This window comes from Lampris incognitus, chromosome 12 (genome assembly GCF_029633865.1).
Source record: "Lampris incognitus isolate fLamInc1 chromosome 12, fLamInc1.hap2, whole genome shotgun sequence".
Lineage (NCBI taxonomy): Eukaryota > Metazoa > Chordata > Actinopteri > Lampriformes > Lampridae > Lampris > Lampris incognitus.
In genome coordinates, this window is record NC_079222.1 from 53,473,785 (window position 1) to 53,496,064 (window position 22,280).

At 40.5% G+C, this 22,280-nt stretch overlaps 1 protein-coding gene across 3 annotated transcripts in view; it reads left to right on the forward strand.

Annotated features, from left to right (window-relative positions):
* Positions 1–22,280, forward strand: part of pam (peptidylglycine alpha-amidating monooxygenase) — a 303,428-nt gene that overhangs the window by 73,568 nt on the left and 207,580 nt on the right. For all 3 annotated transcript variants that reach the window (XM_056290498.1, XM_056290496.1, XM_056290499.1), the window contains 2 exons: positions 4,867–5,060; positions 19,694–19,823. In XM_056290498.1, coding sequence (XP_056146473.1) covers positions 4,867–5,060; positions 19,694–19,823 — 324 coding nt within the window. The remainder of the gene's footprint in view (positions 1–4,866; positions 5,061–19,693; positions 19,824–22,280) is intronic.

Consider the following 22,280-nt stretch of genomic DNA (forward strand, 5'->3'; position numbering starts at 1 on the left):
GTACTAAATATTGGACTATATATTTGACTAAATATTGGACTATATATTGGACTATATATTGGACTAAATATTGGACTAAATGAGGGTTTTGGTAGCACTCTATTTTACTGCCTGTCTACTGGAGGTCAGTTAGAGAATAATTGTTCATAGTTAGTGGTTAAGTTAGAAAATAGCTATTGATTAAAAATCAATAAATATGGGGGTATCTGGGCAGCATGGCGGTCTATTGCCATTGCTTACTAACACGGGGATCCCGGTTCGAATCCCCGTGTTACCTCCAACTTGGTCGGGCATCCCTACAGACACAATTGGTCGTGTCTGCAGGTGGGAGGCTGGATGTGGGTATGTGTCCTGATCGCTGCACTAGCGCCTCCTGTGGTCGGTCGGGGTGCCTGTTCGAGGGGGAGGGGGAACTAGGGGGAATAGCTTGATCCTCCCACGCACTACATCCCCCTGGTGAAACCCTCACTGTCAGGTGAAAAGAAGCGGCTGGTGACTCCACATGTATCGGAGGAGGCATGTGGTAGTCTACAGTCCTTCCCGGATCAGCAGAGGGGGTGGAGCAGCGACTGGGATGGCTCGGAAGAGTGGGGTAATTTGCCAAGTACAATTGGGGAGAAAATGGACTCCCCACAAAATCCATAAATATGGTAAAAATACATGTATGTTGCAATATAAATGAGATAGTAATTGCTAGTATCTGCTGCGTACAGGTAGGAGAGTTTATGGAAAGTGAAGAAGAAATGACTAACAAATAGTATTGAATAATATTGGCACTGCAGTGAATTTACTGTATTAATTTGCAGTTTGTCAAATGTAAGCGTATCTGCAGCAGGTGAGTGGTAACTTGTCAGGAGACCTAAACTACTCAGCAAATTATTCACAAACAGATTATCAGAGGCTCAGGACCTACTGTAAAACTAGCAGCAAGTTTCATTTCAAGTACTGATATTCTAGTCAAGTAAGCCAAAACTTCACAACAAAAACCACACATTTTCATATAAATAGTGTGTAATTTTTAACAGAACAGACTGTAAATGAAGTCTGCACACTGGGAAACTACCAAAAAGTTAACCATTAAAAAACAATCATTAATAGTATAATAATAATAATAATAATAAATAATAATTAAATAATAATAATTGATAAAAAACGGAAATAGTAAAAAGTAAAATTAATAATAGTGATTAATTAATGATAATTAATAGTAATAATAGTAATAGTAATGTAATTATTATTATCATTGGTTAAGGTGTTCTGTCAGCATCATATGTATTGGAATTATATACTTATTAAAAAAAAACCCAGCATTTTATAGACCATTCATTTCATTATGAATTCTTGGCTTTTTGTTCTAAGAAAAATCGAGACTATCCTGTATTTACACAAGAGGATATCAGTCACAAAGTAACTTGTCAACTCTTGTGGGCTTTACACCAGCAACACACTGACTGTATACCCACCTGATGATACATTGGTCACTTACAGGAAATGACTGTATACCCACCTGATGATACGTTGGTCACTTACAGGAAATGACTGTATGCCCACCTGATGATACATTGGTCACTTGCAGGAATTGACTGTATACCCACCTGATGATACATTGGTCACTTACAGGAAATGACTGTATGCCCACCTAATGAGACATTGGTCACATACAGGAAATGACTGTATACCCACCTAATGAGACATTGGTCACATACAGGAAATGACCATATACCTACCTGATGATACATTGGTCACATACAGGAAATGACTGTATACCCACCTGAAAATGCTTGGGTCACATACAGGAAATGACTGTATACCCTGCTGAAGATACTTGGGTCACATACAGGAAATGACTGCATACCCAGCTGAAGATACTTGGGTCATATACAGGAAATGACTGCATACCCACCTGAAGATGCTTGGGTTACATAACATACAGGAAATGACTGTATACCCACCTGAAGATGCTTGGGTCACATACAGGAAATGACCGTGTACCCACCTAAAAATGCTTGGGTCACATACAGGAAATGACTGTATACCCAGCTGAAGATACTTGGGTCACATACAGGAAATGACTGTATACATACCTGATGATACGTTGGTCACATACAGGAAATGACTATACCCACCTGATGATACATTGGTCACATACAGGAAATCACTGTATACCCACCTGAAGACACGTTGGTCACATACAGGAAATGGCTGTATAACTACCTGATGATATGTTGGTCACATACAGGAAATGACTGTATACCCACCTGATGATACGTTGGTCCCATACAGGAAATGACTCTATACCGACCTGATGATACGTTGGTCACATGCAGGAAATGACTGTATACCCACCTGATGATACATTGGTCACATACAGGAAATGACTGTATACCCACCTGATGATACATTGGTCACATACAGGAAATGACTGTATACCCACCCGAAGATACTTGGGTCACATACAGGAAATGACTGCATACCCACCTGAAGATGCTTGGGTCACATACAGGAAATGACTGTATACCCATCTGAAGATGCTTGGGTCACATACAGGAAATGACTGTATACCCAGCTGAAGATTCTTGCGTCACATACAGGAAATGACTGTATACATACCTGATGATACGTTGGTCACATACAGGAAATTACTATACCCACCTGATGATACGTTGGTCACATACAGGAAATGACTGTATACCCACCTGAAGACACGTTGGCCACATACAGGGAATGGCTGTATACCTACCTACCTGATGATACATTGGTCACATACAGGGAATGACTGTATACCTACCTGATGATACGTTGGTCACATACAGGAAATGACTGTATACCTACCTGATGATACGTTGGTCACATACAGGAAATGACTGTATACCTACCTGATGATACGTTGGTCACATACAGGAAATTACTGTATATCTACCTGATGATACGTTGGTCACATGCAGGAAATGACTGTATACCCACTTGATGATACATTGGTCACATACAGGAAATGATTTAGCAGATGACCTGTGGCTGGCGCATTAATTTACCTGTGTTAATAGTTAATGTAGCAGAATGACATTGCTGCTGGATCAACAGTTAGGTACACTAGTTTAAGCCTGGTACTCAACACAGTCATGTCATTACAAAAAGTACTTCATATTGACCCATAAATCAAATTTCTTTAGAAAATAATGAAGAGGATATTTGGTGTCTGTCTGTATTACAGATTATTTTTCAATTAACTATTTCACAATTTACTGAGGGAAGTCAGAAAATTATAGCCATTATCAATATTACATTTCACATTATGTTTTTTTTAACATGTTAATTCGTGATTGCTATAGTGTCAGGTGATTAAATGACTGAATTCACATGTAGCTCAATAGTGTAGTTTATTTACAAGCCTACAGAACTGACCAGGGTACCCGCGGGGTTATGCAGACAGTTAAGTGAGGTTATGTGAAATCACAGTATACCACAAATATATCTTTAGTTCAGCCCAGAAGCAGTCACACTGTACACTGTATTTACTGCGTATCATTTATGAACTGCAGAGACACAATAGGCCACTTGATGTGACCAGCGTTTACAAACAGCCGTGCTGCGAGGCTGAGCAGCTGGTCTACGACACTGCAGATCCAAGTTTTACTGTTTAATCAAGCAAATTCATGTTAGAATTATATTCAGTTTTCTGCAAAATAAAGGCATTACTGTCACTGTAAGCTTATGTTGTTCAGGTATGAGCACATAAGCCTACTATGGCACCAATAAAATGACCCTCGTGCAAGGCAGTTTTTTGAGAATTATGTCTGTAGGCGGTGTTAGTCACAGTTCAGGTTGGGATTTATCCTGATATTATGAAAATGGCCCAGTACCATACGACACTGTGGTATTATTCACATCAAATTGCATGAAATAATAGAATAATAGAATTGATAGAAGCCACAGTAAGACCAGCTGCTCACATGCCGAGGGCATGTGGCGTGTTGAAGAGTCGCTTTGCATGACTCTCCATCGCCCAGAGAACCTCTCCACTGACGGACAACAAACTCCCGGTCACCTGGGTGATCCTTCATGTAGGATTACCTGAAGGCAGCAGTCGGGTTTAGACTAAACCGTAGGTGCGCATTAAACCACAGGTTCAGAAGACCCAGCAAACAGGTTTGAGAGACCATGTGACATGGTCCCAGACAACACAGGTTTAAACTCATCTTAAACCAAAAATTTGAGTTTCATTTCACAGCCCCTTATGTTCGTGATTACATGCTCTTCATAACTGGTGGTTTTTGATCTTAAGTTGCAGCATACTTGACCATAATATCGGTACTTTAAATGAAAACTGTTGCTAGTTTTACAGTAGATACTAACGTGTTGACCTGAGATACATATCACATATTAACAGATATGTTGCTGAGTAGTTAACGTCTCCTTACAATTTATCATTCACCTGCTGCAGATATGCTTACATTTTAACTGCAGATCTGTTTACATGATACAAACAGCACATTACCAAAGTAATTTCAATGCAGTATATGTTATTTAACTATGCATTATTTCTTTATTTTCCATAAATACTATGTAATTACACCCTATAGTTACTAGTAAGTAGTCTCTAATTTACATTGCAATATACACACATTTCGACCAGATTTATTGCTTTTTAATTTGTAACTACTATCTAATTATACCACCAGCTACATACAATTATCCTCTAATACAGGCTGTAAAATAAAGCATTACCAGAAACTTTTTTTTTTGACTATACAGTGGGTGTAAGGAGTTCTTTTAAAAAACGTATTTCGTGAGTGTTTTACTGTCTCCGTAACTATGACTTAATTAAAATTGCTTTTGATCTTTGAACAATGCGACATGTTGTTGCAGTGGCACCTCTGAGGATGAAATGTGCAACTTCTACATCATGTACTACATGGAAAGTAAACATGCTATCCCCTTTATGAACTGCTTGGAGACTGGGTCCAATGAGCTTTTCCAGCATATTCCAGCCGAGGCCAATGTTCCTGCCCCTGTCAGACCTGATCACATGACTTCCATGGTGCATTCAAAGCTTCCAACAGGTAAACAATGTTTAAAATACACTGACCTGCAACCCAAACCATGTATTATCACAGGGCCAAGCAGCAAAGGTACATAGACACTATTGTAATCATTCAGTTTATTATTATTATTGCTTTATTTTCCATAATTATTATGTAACTATACCCTATAATTACTAGTAAGTAGTCTCTAATTTACATTGCAATATACACACATTTTTATTATTATTATTATTGTTTATTATTATTATTATTGTTATTATTATATTCAGACATATATATTATACAACTTTGCCATGTCCAAAAGTACCCCCCCCCCAAAACAAAAAACAAAAACCCTAACCGCCATTTTTAATTTTTCTAAAACGTTTTATTTGGGAATCCCCTTGTACACCAATTAGCACCAAACTGGGTCAGAATTATTTATGGACCAAGCCCTTTAAAACTTATTTTACAGATTTTCAGTATCTTTATGTTTTGTAGATACTAGCCAATAAAGTTGAGAGGGTATGGCACAATACGGAAATGGCTGGAAGTCCTTGACAATTTGCTTGATTGTTCTGAAATTTAATACAGTTCTTAAGGGATATTAGACAAGCATGCATGCGCAAGAAGTAAAACACCAAGTCCAAATGCCAAATTTGTAAATCTCCTATTTGAAAAGCAAGATGTCATGAAAATTGTTAAATACATGCAAAGTATTATTGACAATGCTACAATTGGTCAAAATGGCATCCAGTGGGCATGGCCTATGACATTTAAGCGTATAACTTCGCTTGTGATTGGATGATTGCTCAACCACCATGAAACTTATTGACCTTGCCAGGTACCCTTCCTACTACGTTTTCTACCAGTTGATCAAAGTAAGCCTTAACAGCTACTAGAGGCTAGCCCAAAAAGTTCCCGGAGAAGCTGAAGGGGTCCAGGCACTGAAGTTGCTGAAACCCATTGGAATTCCTCAAATTGTTGTTATTATTAGGAGTCTAAGCATATAGTGCAAGGAACACATTGTTTTTGTTCTTCTTCTTATTATTATTACCATTATTATTATTGTTGTTATTGTTATTTATTATTGTTGTTGTTGTTATTATTATTACAATTATTATTGGTGGACCGAGCACCATATATGAATAGGCACCCTATTGTTTTTGTACTGTTTATTAGGGGGGAAGGCAACCCCAGTGACAGTAGCACCAAGGAACTTTTCACCGTTCTGGAAACCGTTGGATTAGCTCAGCATGTCAATGTGACCACACATAGCAAAGTTCGTACCTTGGACTTAATTATCCCTAAGAGCCTATTGATCTCAAATATTGGCATGATGGACCTTGCTCTATGTCACCACTCCTGTATTTTGTCTGTTACGTTGTACTGTTACTGTTACATACGTCTGTTACGCCCATCACCCATACTAGATCAGTTTCAGTCCAGAAAGTTTTTATCAATAAGAATGTCTTCATCAGGCCATGTCTGTGTTACCAGTACTCACTTTGACATCTGTTAATGAGCTCTTGGATCATGTTAATTATAAAATTGAAAGCACCAATGATGCCATCGCGCCAGTAAAGGTTAAAAAATTATCTGGCAAGCAAAAAGCACTTTGGAGAAATGCTCCCTCTGTACACATCCAACAGAAAAGTACAGAAAAGCTGAGTGTAAATGTCAGAAAACAAAACTGCAGATACACAGTGAAATTCATAAGGAAAGAGTATGTGTGTGTGTGTGTGTGTGTGTGTGTGTGTGTGTGTATGTGTTTATATATATACATATATATGTATATATATAGCTTTTTTTTTTTTAGAAACCGTCAATGGTGTTATAAGTGCTCAACTCATGAGGAGCGGAATATCAACACAGATACAGGAAAAAAAAGTTTTAATACATTGCAGTACAGGCCCGTTTTGTGCGACGCGCACTCATCAGCTGCTAATGTGGATATATATATATATTTATATATTTATATAAAACCTAGAGTTGAAAAAGGTTAGATAATGCTTTTTCATAACCAAAATCCGTTTGTTGGCCAAGTATAGTTGTACATACTAGGAATTTAGCTTAATGATTGCTTGTGTACCTTGTTAAAGACATAACAAAAATAAAACACAATATAAGGCAATTAAAACAGTAGATAAAAAAGAGAAACAGTATATTTGCTAACATTGTTAACCGAAATATTAACAATGCACACATTTTGTTTTCTACTGTTGATAAGTGGACAAATCACTCAACAGTACTACCTGAATTTCTTTCCATTGACAAATGTTATGAATGTTCTACTTTTTATAGTGATAAAATTGAGAACATTAGACAGATCATCAATGCCATTATGGCAGGGAAAACATTAGGCCACCTATACATTTGTAACACAATAACTTGGCACCCATGTCACAATTTGATGCCATCAGCTACAACTTGCTCAAGAAAAGTGTACTCTTTCTCTCAATCGACCCACCTGTTGTCTTGATCCTATTCTATCAAGCCTTTACGTCATTTTTTTTCCACTGCCCAACAGCTGACCTGTTGCAAATAATTAAAACTCCTGTCATTAAGCCTGTTAAAATGTGCAACCCAGATGCCTTTGTAATTAGCAACTACAGACAAATTTCAAATTTGTCTTTCATAAGTGAAATCATTGAAAAGGTTGTTCTTCAACAAGTTAGTAGTTTCTTAACACCAAACAGATTGCAGGACAATTTCCAATCAGGATGTTGGGCCTACTACAGCACTGAACCTGTAAGGTTTTAAATGACATTCATCCAAATGCCAATTCTTGCAAAACTCTGTCTTAGTGCTACTTGATCTTAGTGCTGTGTTCAACACTGCCAACAATCCACTACTTCTGGACAGACTGGAGAACTGGGTGGAGCTTTCTGGAACTGTCCTAAATCAGTTCAAATCTTATTTATAAAATAGGGACTACTTTGTTTCATTTGGCTGCTATGTAGTTGATTGCAAAAAATGACTTGCAGTGTACCCCAAGGCTCAATCCTTGGGCCACCAATATTTCACCTTTACATGCTCTTTACAACTTCTGCGACACAACAAGGTCTCCTACCACAACTACACAAACGATACTCTTAATATACATAGCTCTCTCCCCAAGTGATTGGATACACTTTGTCAGTGATTGGAACAAATGAATGACCGGATGTCCCAGATTTTCTCCAATTAAATAAAGATAAAACTGAGACCATAGTCTCTGGCTCTAGAAAAGAGAGACTGAAAGTTATTGCCAACCTTGAATCCCTGTCACTAAAGACTACAAGCCAAGCCAGAAATCTGGGTATAATTAGAGTAGTTTTGGAACTAAGTTTTGATAGCCATATTATGGCCAAATCCCAATTACCCCATTGGCCCTACCCCTCTATTTTCTGTGTGGCTATGTAGGGAAGGGTGTCCCATTTCTTTTGGGGATCAAAGGGTAGTGGTCATCTAGCCCTCCAAATGGCCCTCCAAATGGAGCCTTTTCAGACGCAGACTCAAATGGGGATAGTAGAAGAAAATTCCCAGAATACTTTGGAACTGAGGCAGTGTAACATTGAACATGGCTACCGGTGCAAGAAAAGAAGCCCATGAATGTGTATATCTTTGCAAATAAGCATTTGATTTTTTTAAAATCCGTTGGAATATCTTACTTTAATGGAGATGCAAATGAATAGGTAATTGGATCGTTATAACAAGCATTTCAGAAAAATTGCTATTCACCATGTCAATAGAACTTTGTGTAAATAATGATTTGTGTGGGACGTACAATTATGTCCATGTCCTATGTATGAAGCTTGAGAAATGACCCAGCAGCAAATTTTCTGAACGTCCCTGCTCACCTGATATCAGTGCAGGGCAGACATTTCTATGGACAGGACTACACTGAGATAGTCGATGTATAAACCTGCTCCCTGGCTATTGTCAATAGATTAACCTGTCTTGTTCTGTCCTGTGAATTTGGTCAGATTTGTCTCCATAATAGTTGATAATGGTAGCAAGCAACAGGTTTTAGTGTAAATTGTATAGTGCTGTGGTACTATAATGTTGTAACCATGCGGTAACATTCCAGGGATTCCTGAGCAAACCAGGCAGCTAACATAATTCTGAGCAGCAGACATAATGGTGACGGTGATGATCTAATGAGTGGTGTCCCGTTTCCTGGGTAAAGATTTCAAACGCTTTCCCTTGTAGTGCTGTTCTGAAGGGCCACTACCCAGTAGAGGGTACTCCAAAACTAGGGGTGGGATTGGGATGGGCCAATGACGGTAACAAAGTCGGCATATTCCCATTTTAAAATAGAGTAAGAATGAGGGGATTCATGTCAGAAGAAGACAGAACACAGTACCCCAGCTCTTGGATCCCTCCGCTGGTTTCCAATGAATCACAGAGTTTATTTTAAAGATACTGCTCCTGTTTATAAATCTCTTTATGGTTCAGGGCCAAAATACATCACTATGAACCTTCCTGGCATGTCAGATCATCTCAGGTTGCTCTACTTGTACTTCCCAGGGTGGCTCAAACACAATGAGGTAGCATTTGTTCATTACACAGCTCAGAATAGGAACAAACTACCTGAAGAGATTAGATTTGCTGAAAGTGTTAAAACTTTCCTGTTCGTCCGCGGTGGCGTAGCGGTCTAAGCATCGGCTTGGTGTCGATGCAGTTGCCCACTGGGGACTGGGGTTCGCGCCCCGGTCTCGTCAGATCCGACTATGGCCGGACTCGGTGAAGCAGCAATCATTGGCAACGCTGTCTTCGGGAGGGGGCGGAGTCAGCTTGTGTTCGTCATGTGAATGCGTCTCTGTGTGTGTCGGAAAAACAGTGGTTCGGCTTGGATTCGCCTTGTCACGAAAGTGGGGAGGCGCTTTCCTTCGAGACTGCCGGCCGGAGAGATGCAGTTGGCGAACGCATGCAATACGAGGGTGGGTGTTTGAATTAAAATAGGGATCAATTGGCCACTAAATTGGGAGAAAAAAGGGAAAAATCAGAAATTTAAAAAAAAAAAAAAACTTTCCTGTTCACAAGTGCATTTCACTAAATAATCTCCTTAACTCTTTTCAATTACCATCTTTAAAAAAATTTTTTTATCTTCTTCTTTTAATATTCTTCTTGGTGTTAATCATTTTATCTTGTTACACTTCTCTTTATTTAATGTCTTTGTTATACCGTTATGTAAAGCACGTTGACTTGCCTGCATGTATGAAAGGTACTATATAAACAAACCTTGCCTAATTATTAGTGTGAGATGTGCACAGCTCGCACACTGTTGTTGTCCTCGCTCTTTATCACCGCTCACTTCATGTACATTAGATAACTCACTGTTGCATACTGATCAGAAATATTTATCAAGTCATGTCTGCTTTTATTTGCCAAGTACAACCACCAGGGCTACTTTTGAGTATTTTGGCAAGTCTCAAGTCAAATCTCAAGTGTCCATCGTTGAAGAGATCAGAATAATCATCTATAATGGATAGGCACCCAGGACTCCCTCTCTGCCGAAACCCCAACCAGACATGTTGCACAGGATAATTTCTAGTGGAATAATAATGTTATATGAGGGGCCCCAGAGGCAAACAACTGAACTAAGTGCACTCTATCATTTTACTTGCTCCTGTGTGGGGTCAGTGGCTGCGTCCAGTGATTATGTAAACAACAGTGGATGGCAGCACGCAGAGAATACTACTGCCTTTTTAGGAAGCCAATAGCTTTCTCTCTCAGGAAGAACTGACATCATGGTGGCTGCAGCAGTGATCACTGCTGCCCTGTGCATCCGCTGTGGAAAATGTCTCTTTCCTGGATTCACCATCAACGTTTCAGCCTGATTAGGGTGGCAATAGGGCATTCAATACTCACAGATTAAATATGGATCAAATTTTAGTCACTAAGGGCGTTCGGGTAGTGTGGCAGTCTATTCCGTTGCCTACCGACACGGGGATTGGTAGTTCGAATCCCCATGTTACCTCCGGCTTGGTCGGGCGTCCCTACAGACACAATTGGCCGTGTCTGCAGTATGTGGCCTGGTCGCTGCACTAGCGCCTCCTCTGGTTGGTCGGGGCGCCTGTTCGGGGGGGAGGGGGAACTGGGGGGAATAGTGTGATCCTCCCACGCGCTATGTTCCCCTAGTGAAACTCCTCACTGTCAGGTGAAAAGAAATGGCTGGCGACTCCACATGTATCAGGGGAGGCATGTGGTAATCTGCAGCCCTCTCCGGATTGGCAGAGGGGGTGGAGCAGTGACCGGGATGGCTCGGAAGAGTGGGGTAATTGGCTGGATACAATTGGGGAGAAAAAGGGGGAAAATCCAAAAAAAATAAATCAATAACTATAAGTATATATTATAAAAATACTAGCACGAGTGCAGATCCATGTATGAGCAGTGTTAGTGGTGCAGCAGAATAGTGGTGTGCTCTAAGAAAGCTATGATAAGGCCAGTTATTGTGAGGCATGAGGCCTTTAGTGTGTAACATTGCACTGATTCTGTCACACAGTATTTCACATTTAATTATTGCATTGATAGCTGCAGCGCAAATTGGATGAAAGTGAATATGGCAACATATGAAACAGTGGATGTGAACAACATAGGAGACAGTATTAAGTAATATTACATATACATACAGTTATTAGACCAGCTGGATAGCTCAAGAATGCCAGCTCTCTTGCCAGAGATCGGGGGATCAAACCCCAGCTGGGACGAGTCTCCAGCAATAGTTCGTGGCTTAGACTCCTCGTGCTATAATAGCCAACTACCTCTCAGATGTATGTCGCTTTGGACAAAAGCATCAGCTAAATGAATTGTAAGTTATTAATACATTACATATACTATTCTTTTATTTCTATAACCTTTATAACAACCTCTTTGAGACTATCCACTGGAAAAAAGCTGAGGTCCATCAGGACCAAAACCTCAATGCCACAAGAACAGTTTCTTCCCTGTTACAGCTGGACTAATCAGCAGCCCCCCTCCCCCCCAAGAGGTGCAAGGCACAACACACTGCTAACTAAGAGCAACATTGGTGCTCATCTCATATTTGCAAAAAAACACAATGATGACCACCAAGCCTTTTGGGATCATGTTCTGTGGCCACATGAGTTGAAAATGGATCATACGATCAGTCAAACATAGTGGTGGTAGTATGATAGTTTGGGGATGCTTTGCTGCCTCAGGGCCTGGAAGACATGTCACCATTGAAGGAACCATTAATCCTGCTGTCTGACAGAATATTCTGAAAGAGAACGTCCGGTTATCAGTCTGTAATCTGAAGCTGAAGTGTAATTGGATTATGCAGCAGGACAATGATTCTAAACACAAGAGCAAGTCGTCCTCAGAATAGCTCAAAAGAAACAAAATCAAGATTTTCGAGTGGACTACTCAAACTCCTGACTTGAACCCTATCGAGATGCTGTGGCAGGACCTTAAATGACCAGTTCATGCTCGAAAACCCTCCAATGTCGCTGAATTACAGCAATTTTGCAAAGAAGAGTGGGCCAAAATTCCGCCACATCCATGTGAAAGACTAAACAGTAGAGACTTTAAAGTCTCTTCACCATCCACTTTTGGTTACGGTTAAGCTCTTTAGAGAGTGCAATCACACGGGTGCAGAAGCTGTTATTATTTCTAGTTGTTCCTCATAGTCCTTAGTTGCTTCCTACTGAGCTTGGAAGAGTTTTTAGCCAGGATGTAAGGGGTCAGAGATAATTTTGCCTGCTCACTTCCTGACCCTCAAAACATAAAATTGGTAGATGGAGGGCACAATACAGTTGATGATTTCTTTAGCTGACTGGATGACGCACTGCAGCTTGTGAGTATCTTGCTTGGTGGCTGAGCTGAACCAGACTGTAATGGAAGATTAAATGATGCCACTGTAGAACTAGACCATCATACCCTGTGGCAGATTGAATTTCTTCAGCTGTAGCAGGAAGTGCATCATCTGTTGAACCTGTTGACTATAGAGTCATTGTTGACATAATGTGGACACCCTTTCTAACATGTTTTCAGCATAAATCAAGTATACAGCCATGTAATCTCCATAGACAAAAATAGGCAGTAGAATGGGTTGTACTAAAGAGCTCAGTGACTTTCAACATGGCACTTTCATGGGATGCCACCTTTCCAACATGTCAGTTGTTCAAATTTCTGCCGTGCTAGAGCTGTGTCGGTCAAATGTAATGGCTGTTATTGTGAAGAAGAAACATCTAGCAGCAACAACAGTTCGGTAATGAAGCAGTTGTCCACACAAGCTCACAGAATGATAACGCTGAGTGCTGAAGTGCATAGCACGTAAAAATAATTTGTCTTCGCTTGTAATACACACTATGAAGTTCTAAACTGCCTCTAGAGGCAACATCAGCAAAAGAGCTGTTCGTCGGGAACTTCATGAAATGGGTTTCCATGACTGACTAGCTGCACACAAGCCTAGGATCACCATGCACAATTCCAAACATCGGCTGGAATGGTGTAAAGCACACCACCATCAGACTCTGGAACAGTCTCTGGAGTGATGAATCACATGCGTCACCATCTGGCAGTCTGACGGACAAATCTGGGTTTGCAAGGATGCCAGGAGAACGCTATTTGCCGGAATGCATTGTGCCAATTGTGAAGTTTGGTGGAGGAGGAGTAGTGGTCTGGGGTTGTTTTTTATAGATTGGGCTAGGCCCCTTAGTTCCAGTGAAGGGAAATCTTAATACTACAGCATACCAAGACATTCTAGAGAGTTGTGTGCATCCAGCTTTGTGGCAACAGTTAGAGAGAGCCTTTTCCTGTTTCAGCATGGCAATACCCCTGTGCACAAAGCAAAGTCCCTAAAGACATGATTGGGTGAGTTTGGTGTGGAAGAACGGAGCTCTGCACAGAGCTCTGATCTCCACCCCATCCAACACCTTTGGGACGAATTGGAATGCAGACTGCAAGCCAGGCCTTCTCATCCGGTGTTCTTTGCATAAACAAGAGTATTCAGCATATGGATAGGGTGATGTGTCTCACAGGGTGGGATACAGACTGGTGTTCTTTGCATAAAGACAGGGTGATCATTTTATGGGGTGAGACAGGACGAATCCTTTAGGGAGTAATTATCAAGTGACAGCTAACTCAGTAAGACTCATATTAAATAAGCAGCTACGTAAAGTGGGCGCTCAGAAACACCGTGCCTTCTTATCTGGAGAAAAAAAGCCTCTACAAGAGTGTATGGCAATATTTATTACACACAATCAAAAATTAGCGCATGTTATATTACTGCATCACTAGAAAAAGTAATATAACAGTGAGCCTTACTTTACTAATGCGTAACCCCCCCAACTCTGCTGCTTGCTTTTTTCCGATTCACTTTTTATGAAGCAAAACCTTTCCCCTTTTCCACATACTACTGTCCTGCTGGAATACGTCTACCTTTCTATCCTCCTCCCTCTGCTCTTTCTTTTTCTTTCTTCCATCATTCTCCCACTTTTACACACTGACCCTTCAAAATGCTGCACTCTTTTCTTTTTGCAGAAAAATACATGAAATCGTATCGTCTTCATTTTTCCCTCCCACCCTTCTTTCTTTCCTGTGGTCTATTTCTATTCTGTTTGCACAGGTGACTTCTATTCTCTTTTATCCAAGCTGCTAGGCGAGCTCAAGGATGTTATCCACAGTCATAAGTACAATCCCAGCAAGACGCAGAAAGCCCAGGCTGAGTTGCTGGCTCAAATACATAGCATAATGCAAAAGAAAGCGCTGAACTGGCCCAGTTCCAGACTATCTTTCCCAACCAGGGAAGACACCATTCTGGTGAGGGACAGAGTCCACAAATTTCACCAACTTGAGTCCACAGCCATGCCACTGGGGAACAAGCTCGTAGCTGCTGCTGTGGCTGGCACTCAAAATCAAGGTGGGTCTGGCACTATATCTTGTGGTTGCTGGTTTTTTTTTCCTTTGTTTTTTTTTTTATACCCATTTTGATTATCTTTAAGTCTTTGGGGTAAGGTACAGCCGGATGTTAATTTGTTCATTTGAAATTATTTGATCCCATTTCACTGCTTTTTCACTAGTGAAAGCGGGATTGTGCTGTAAATAAAAATAAAATTGAAGGTGCAGCTCACCTTTTCAGGTAGTTTTAAATTGATTTTCCCAACCAGAAAAGTGGATTCCAAACCAGTATTTCTGCTCTGTTGGAGCATAAATATACCCAATTTAGGCAAAATTCAGTAAAATAAAAGCAAGTGGTCTAAATGATGAGAAAAGTTGAAATCCACTGAGCAATATTCTAATTCATTTTCACTTAAATTCTGGGCTAAGGTCTTAAGGTCTGTAATCTGCTTGGGACATAAAACAAAATGTTGTTGGTTCTGAATAAATCCCTTCCAGTTTAGTGATAATCAAATCTGTCCTCTTTCATTGTGTACCAACTTGGCTGTGTTGTAATGTTAAACTTCAGGTTTGATGTCCAGTACACCACCAGAGATGAAGCTCACCAGTCTGTCTGCTGCTTTTTATTCATCAGCTGTAGAAATGCATGTAGGGACACAGCCAAAAATTACATTTCATACACACAGTACTGTTTGCAGCAAGCAAGGTTGAGGTGTTTCCAGTTCAGGCTTTAGAATCTCTCTACCTGTGAATTATTTACAGTTAGACATGGAAGGACTGTAAGGGAAGTTGTGCAGCCAGTGGGAAATGGGGTATGAGACAGAGTCAGCGGTTGTCTGGTGTTGTTTGTGATGTCTTGGTTGAAATTATGCCAGATATAGCAGTGAGAAATTCACTTTAATTAATTTAATGGAAATTAACAGGATTTGGAAATGAAAATATTTTACCATTACATTGATAGTTTATCTCTAATCTTTACATGATGTGTATTAGTTATGAGTAATTATGCATTAATTTCTTCATGTCTTTGACACTATGACTTGTTCGCTAAGTTGTATTACTTCAGTGATACAAGGTATCAGGCAAAAAAAACAAAAGTTCTCCACACTGACGGATCCTATTTTAAATTTGTAATCATATACCCAAAGTGTCCCTGGCCACACAGCTTTCCCACAGGCTGAAGGTCAGTCTCAGACCTTCATCCTGGCTTGAGGCTGTGTCCGGTGCAGCCTAAACACCAAGCAAACTTCAGACTATCTAACAAAATCTAACGTGACTTCAAACAAGCTTAAGATAACCCTATTGCCACTCTGGTGGCCGAGCGGAGTAGCCCGCCGTTCTTACAGTCCGCTTGTCATGTGGCTGGGAGGTTCGTATCCCAGACTCGCCGTAACCGGTCCCGGCCAGAGCGTCCACGGTGTAAGGCATTCATTATGTCCACCCTTACCCGAGGGATAGTGGGTGTAGATCGGTGTAGTGTTCGCGGACTCGTTGTTCTCCAGCGACCCCTCTGGCCCGTCCGGGCGCCTGCAGCCAAGCAACCGAAAGCATTCTCTTACGTCTCGTTCGCGGCCTGAGGGTAATGCAATCCATGCGAGGCTTCAGCGTGTAAAATGGCGAGAGCAGCCAACACGAGTTTGAAGGAAGCTGGTGTTACGACTATCTCCTTCCTGTGGAAACATCAGCCAGGGGAGTTATTCGACAAGAGTTCCGGCCATATGCCATTGGGTTAATCGGATGGGATAAGGGGAAAAACTAGAAATACATTTATAAAAAAAAGATAACCCTATTTTATGAGGAGTTAATTTTCTAAGGATTTGTTATGACTTTTGCACTTTCCACTTTCACAGTTATTTTGTTTTAAGCGTGCTCATACCGTATGAATAAGAAAATTAATACTCTCAAATAATACAATAATAATCATAATCATAAAAATAATCAAATAATATTCATAATAATACAATAATAACCAAGTAATATAATCAATAATAAAAATGATAAAAAATAATAATCAAGTAATAAGTACTAAAAAAATAATAATAAAAACGGAGTACAATTACATTTACCACATTAAGCTTATCTTATAGGTCTCATTTTGTGATGAATAATAACTGCCCAATGTAGTTTCATTTATCAACTTTTTTTTACTTATTTTATCAAGTGAAATTAAATGCTAAATCACATTATTTGAATCATATACTTGTTGGAATGTCTTTTATATGGTAAAATATATCAGGCATTCAGCATTTCCCAAACGTAATAATGAAGAAAACTTTTAAGGCATATAGTTATAACTTTACTGCTCCCCATTCGATGAAATCCAACAAGCTGTCACGCTTCATACTTCTGAGTAGAACATTGTTATTTCATCTACAAGTCATCTAATTGATCAGGTGGTTGATATTCTTTCATGTAAAGATGAGCTCATGTGGTAATGTAAGTCATGCTTTTGTTGTTTATATAAACTTAGCACAAAAAGTAAGGAAATTTGTGTTTGGTAGATTATTTCTTTGTTGTAACAATGCTTCTTGGCAGTAAATCTTATATCAGGCACCTTATTGTCAGGACCCGGGGTACCAGAAGCTCAAAACAAGAGTCAATAGCAGCAGCAAAATAAGCTGTTTGGCATTGGCAGAGAAGATTTGGCAAATTTTTCATGGGCGCAACCCGCATACTCAGCTCTGCTGCTCATCCCACAAATGCATGTTCCTTACAAATGCAGCACCATTTAAAAGGGAAATAAACAGGCTTTCCAACGGTATAAGATTTATTGCCAAGGAGCATTGTTACAACAAAGAAATAATCTATCAAACACACATTTCCTTACTTTTTGTGCTAAGTATATATTAGCCTACATTAATCTATATTTGAAGATGGTGAAATTGCATCTATTATTGTCCTTCAGCTTCATTTTCATATAATACATCCATGTACAGACCCATTGATAATGTTCTGTGATGGGAGTCCAGTATCACTGAATACTGAATTTACAGATTTAACCTGGTTAAGATTATCGACGTCTCACAAAAAAATGCCTCTGTTGTTTATATCACTCCGTGTCAGTAATTGCCTGTGACTGTATACTACGGTGCCTTGCAAAAGTATTTACCCCCCTTGACAGTCGTCACTAATGTCTGGATTATAAAAGATACTCACACATCTGTTCCTGAACAATATTATTTTTGTGAACCCATAAGCTCTAACAGATGTTCCCACAGCCAAAATAAGTTATGTTTCACAGACTTTTTATTAATAAACTAAAAACTAAATCATAGTGCTTCCATAAGTATTAAACCCCTTGTGCTCTGAAAGCTCCAGGTTTACACAAATGACAAATTATTCCTAAAACAGACTCAGGTGAACACAGTTGGACATAACTAGTGTGCAGCTGTAAGATGTTAAAGTAACGGTCTGGTTTATGGGTATAAAAAGCACTCTGTGTAAAGTTCATTAGCCAGGTGTGAACTCAATCAGAACATGAAGACAAAGGAGCATAATACTGAAGTGAGAGACAACGTGATTAAAGTGCGGAAGGTGGGAAAGGGACACAAAACCATATCCAAGTGTTTGGATGACCCACGGAACACTATTGGATCCATTGTCAGAAAGTGGAAGCGGTATCACACCACCCAGATGATTTGTAGGACAGGCCGTCCCTCAAAGCTAAGTGTCCGAGCAAGATGTGGGCTGGTGAGGAAAGCCACAGATGATCCTGCAATCACTTTGAAGGAGCTCCAGAGGTCAGTGGCTGAAACTGGAGTAAATGTACATAAGTCAACCATATCACGGCTCTCCATAAATCTGGCCTGTATGGGAGGGTGGCAAGACAGAAGCCGTTGCTCAAATCTATGCATATAAAAGCACACTTGGAGTTTGCTACCAAGCTTGAGAGAGACCCAGTTAGGATGTGGGTAAAGGTTTTGTGGTCAGATGAGATGAAAGTTGAGCTTTTTGGCCAAAACTCAAAGCGTTATGTGTGGTGCAAACCTAAAACTGCTCATACTCTAAAAAACACCCTCCCTACAGTGAAGCTGGGTGGCGGCAGCATAATGCTATGGGGTTGCTTTTCATCTGCAGGCACTGGGAACCTTGTTCACACTGAGGGAAGAATGGATGGAGCTAAATACAAGGAACTATTGGAAGAAAACCTGTTGCAGTCTGCCATACAACTGAAACTTTGGGGAAGGTTCACCTTCCAGCAGGACAACGATCCTAAGCACAAGACTAAAGCAACAATGGCATGGCTCAGCAACAAAAAGGTGAAGGTTTTGGAGTAGCCAAGTCAAAGTCCGGACCTCAACCCCATTGAACATCTGTGGCACAAACTGAAAATTGCAGTCCAGAGGCGCCATCCCACCAACCTGCAAGACCTGTACAAATTCAGCCAAGAAGAATGGGCATAAATTACTCCAGAAGAATGTGCAAAGTTCGTTTACTCCAAGAGACTCATGGCTGTTAACTGCAGCAAAAGGGTACTCTACAAAGTATTGATATATGGGGGTTGAGTACTTATAAAAGCACTATATTTTAGTTTTTAATCTATTAATAAAAGTCAGTGAAACATAACTTATTTTGGCTTGGGGAACATGCTGTTAGAGCTTATGGCTTCACAACAACAATACTATTCAGGGACAGATGCGTGAGTGTCTTTTATAATCTAGAAATTAGTGGTGACTGTCAAGGGGGTCGAAGACTTTTGCAAGGCACTGTATATCTAAATTAAAATCAACATTTCACATTTCAGAGTGTACGGCCAGATTATTGGCTCACCTATGTGCATGTGTGTATTTTCATGTATGTGTGCATGTGTATGTGCTTACATAAAGGCTACCACCTGGAAGAAGTGACAGCTTGGCCAGAGAGTCTGCTCCAGCTTGGACAGGTGTCCGGCCTTGCCCTCGACTCAGATGCCAACCTTGTTATTTTTCATAGAGGTGACCACCTCTGGGGATCCAAGTAGGTTGCTTTCATTATTGTTGTGTCAGTGAGCATGTTGGTGACGGTGACAACACCCTCTTGTTGAACGCTCCCCACCAGGTTACACTTTCCTAAACGAACCCAGAATAACCGGATGTGGGGTGGTTTAGCGGTGTTAAATAAAAATAGTTTAAAGTGTTATAGAATATGGACCGGTCACGGCCAGACATCCACGGGGTAAGGCATTCATTAGGCCACCCTTACCCGAGGGATAGTGGGTGTAGATCGGTGTAGTGTTCGGGGACTCGTCGTTCTCCAGCGACCCCTCTGGCCCGTCCGGGCGCCTGCAGCCAAGCAACCGAAAGCATTCTTCCTACGTCTCCTTCGCGGCTTGAAGGAAATGCAATCCATGCGAGGCTTCAGCATGTAAAATAGCGAGAGCAGCCGACACGAGTTTGAAGGAAGCTGGTGTAACGACTAAGTCCTTCCTGTGGAAACGTGAGCCAGAGGAATTATTCAACATTGGGTTAATCGGGTGGGATAAGAGGAAAAACTAGAAATACATTTAAATAAGTAAAGAATATGGAGCTGCCAGGGAAGAGGGAAAGATGAAGGCCAAAGAGGAGGTTTATGGATGTGGTGAGGGAGGACATGCAGGTGGCTGGTGTGACAGAGGAAGATGCGGAGGACAGGAAGAGATGGAAACGGATGATCCACTGTGGCGACCCCTAACGGGAGCAGCTGAAAGTAGTAGTAGTAGCACTAGTGGTAGTAGTAGTAGTAGTTGTGGGATGTGAAGGTGGAGAAGTGGAGGCAAATAGCACAAAGATAATTGCCATCCAGTGGATTCTGTAGCATTACACTAGTCTGGTGTCCGGGTGGCGTGGCGGTCTATTCTGTTGCCTACCAGCACGGGGATCGCCGGTTCGAATCCCAGTGTTACCTCCAGCTTGGTTAGGCATCCCTACAGACACAGTTGGCCGTGTCTGCGGGGGGGAAGCCAGATGTGGGTATGTGTCCTGGTCGCTGCACTAGCACCTCCTCTGGTCGGTCGGGGCGCCTGTTTGGGGGCAAGGGGGAACTGGAGGGATAGCGTAATCTTCCCACGCGCTACGTCCCCCTGGTGAAACTCCTCACTGTCAGGTGAAAAGAAGCGGCTGGTGACTCCACATGTATTGGAGGAGACGTGGTACTTTGCAGCCCTCCCCGGATCAGCAGAGGGGGTGGAGCAGCGACCGGGACGGCTCACAAGAGTGGGGTAATTGGTGGAGAAAAAAAGGGGGAAAAAATCCACCAAAAAAAACAAAAACGAAAGCATTACACTAGCCAGTACATTTGGGTAGTTAAAAAAAGAGAAGTGTGTGTGGAGTAATGGCTGTTGTATGAAGTGTCACCTATATGTTGTATTTTATTGCTGATTTTTTTTTATAATACCCCAGTAAATTATGTCTGAATTTGGACACACTAATTACATGTTTTCATTTATTTTACATACTAAGTGGTGTTAGTGGGGTCTCATACTGCTATTTTCCAGAAGTGTCAGTTCTTCAAAGATTGAAAACCAAAGTGTCCATTGTCAACAGGATAAACATAACAGGGAAGCATCTTTTTCTTTGGTCATCATTACACAGCTGCAAGGAGGTTTGATACCGCAAGATTTATGTTTTTCAAGAATTTCAAAGGCACTCACCATCCAATCAGCAGTAGGATTTGTAATATTAATATATATAATATTATTATAACATATTATTAATTATATTATTATAATTATAATTATTATATTAATATTAATTATTAGTAATATATTAGTAATATCATTACTGACAAAAGTACTCAACATATATATGCATACACACACACACACACACACACATACATACATACATACATATACCTACACACACACACACCCACACACACACATATATATATATATATATATATATATATATATATATATATATATCTAAAAAAATTTCCGAAACCGTCAATGGTGTTATAAGTGCTCAACTAATGAGGAGCGGAATATCAACACAGATACAGAAAAAATATTTATTAAAACTTTTTTTTCCTGTATCTGTGTTGATATATACACTCACCGGCCACTTTATTAGGCACACCTGTCCAACTGCTTGTTAACGCAAATTTCTAATCAGCCAATCACATGGCAGCAACTCAATGCATTTAGGCATGTAGACATGGTCAAGACGATCTGCTGCAGTTCAAACCGAGCATCAGAATGGGGAAGAAAGGTGATTTAAGTGACTTTGAACGTGGCATGGTTGTTGGTGCCAGACGGGCTGGTCTGAGTATATCAGAAACTGCTGATCTACAGGGATTTTCACGCACAACCATCTCTAGGGTTTACAGAGAATGGTCCGAAAAAGAGAAAATATCCAGTGAGCGGCAGTTCTGTGGGCGAAAATGCCTTGTTGATGCCAGAGGTCAGAGGAGAATGGCCAGACTGGTTCGAGCTGATAGAAAGGCAACAGTAAC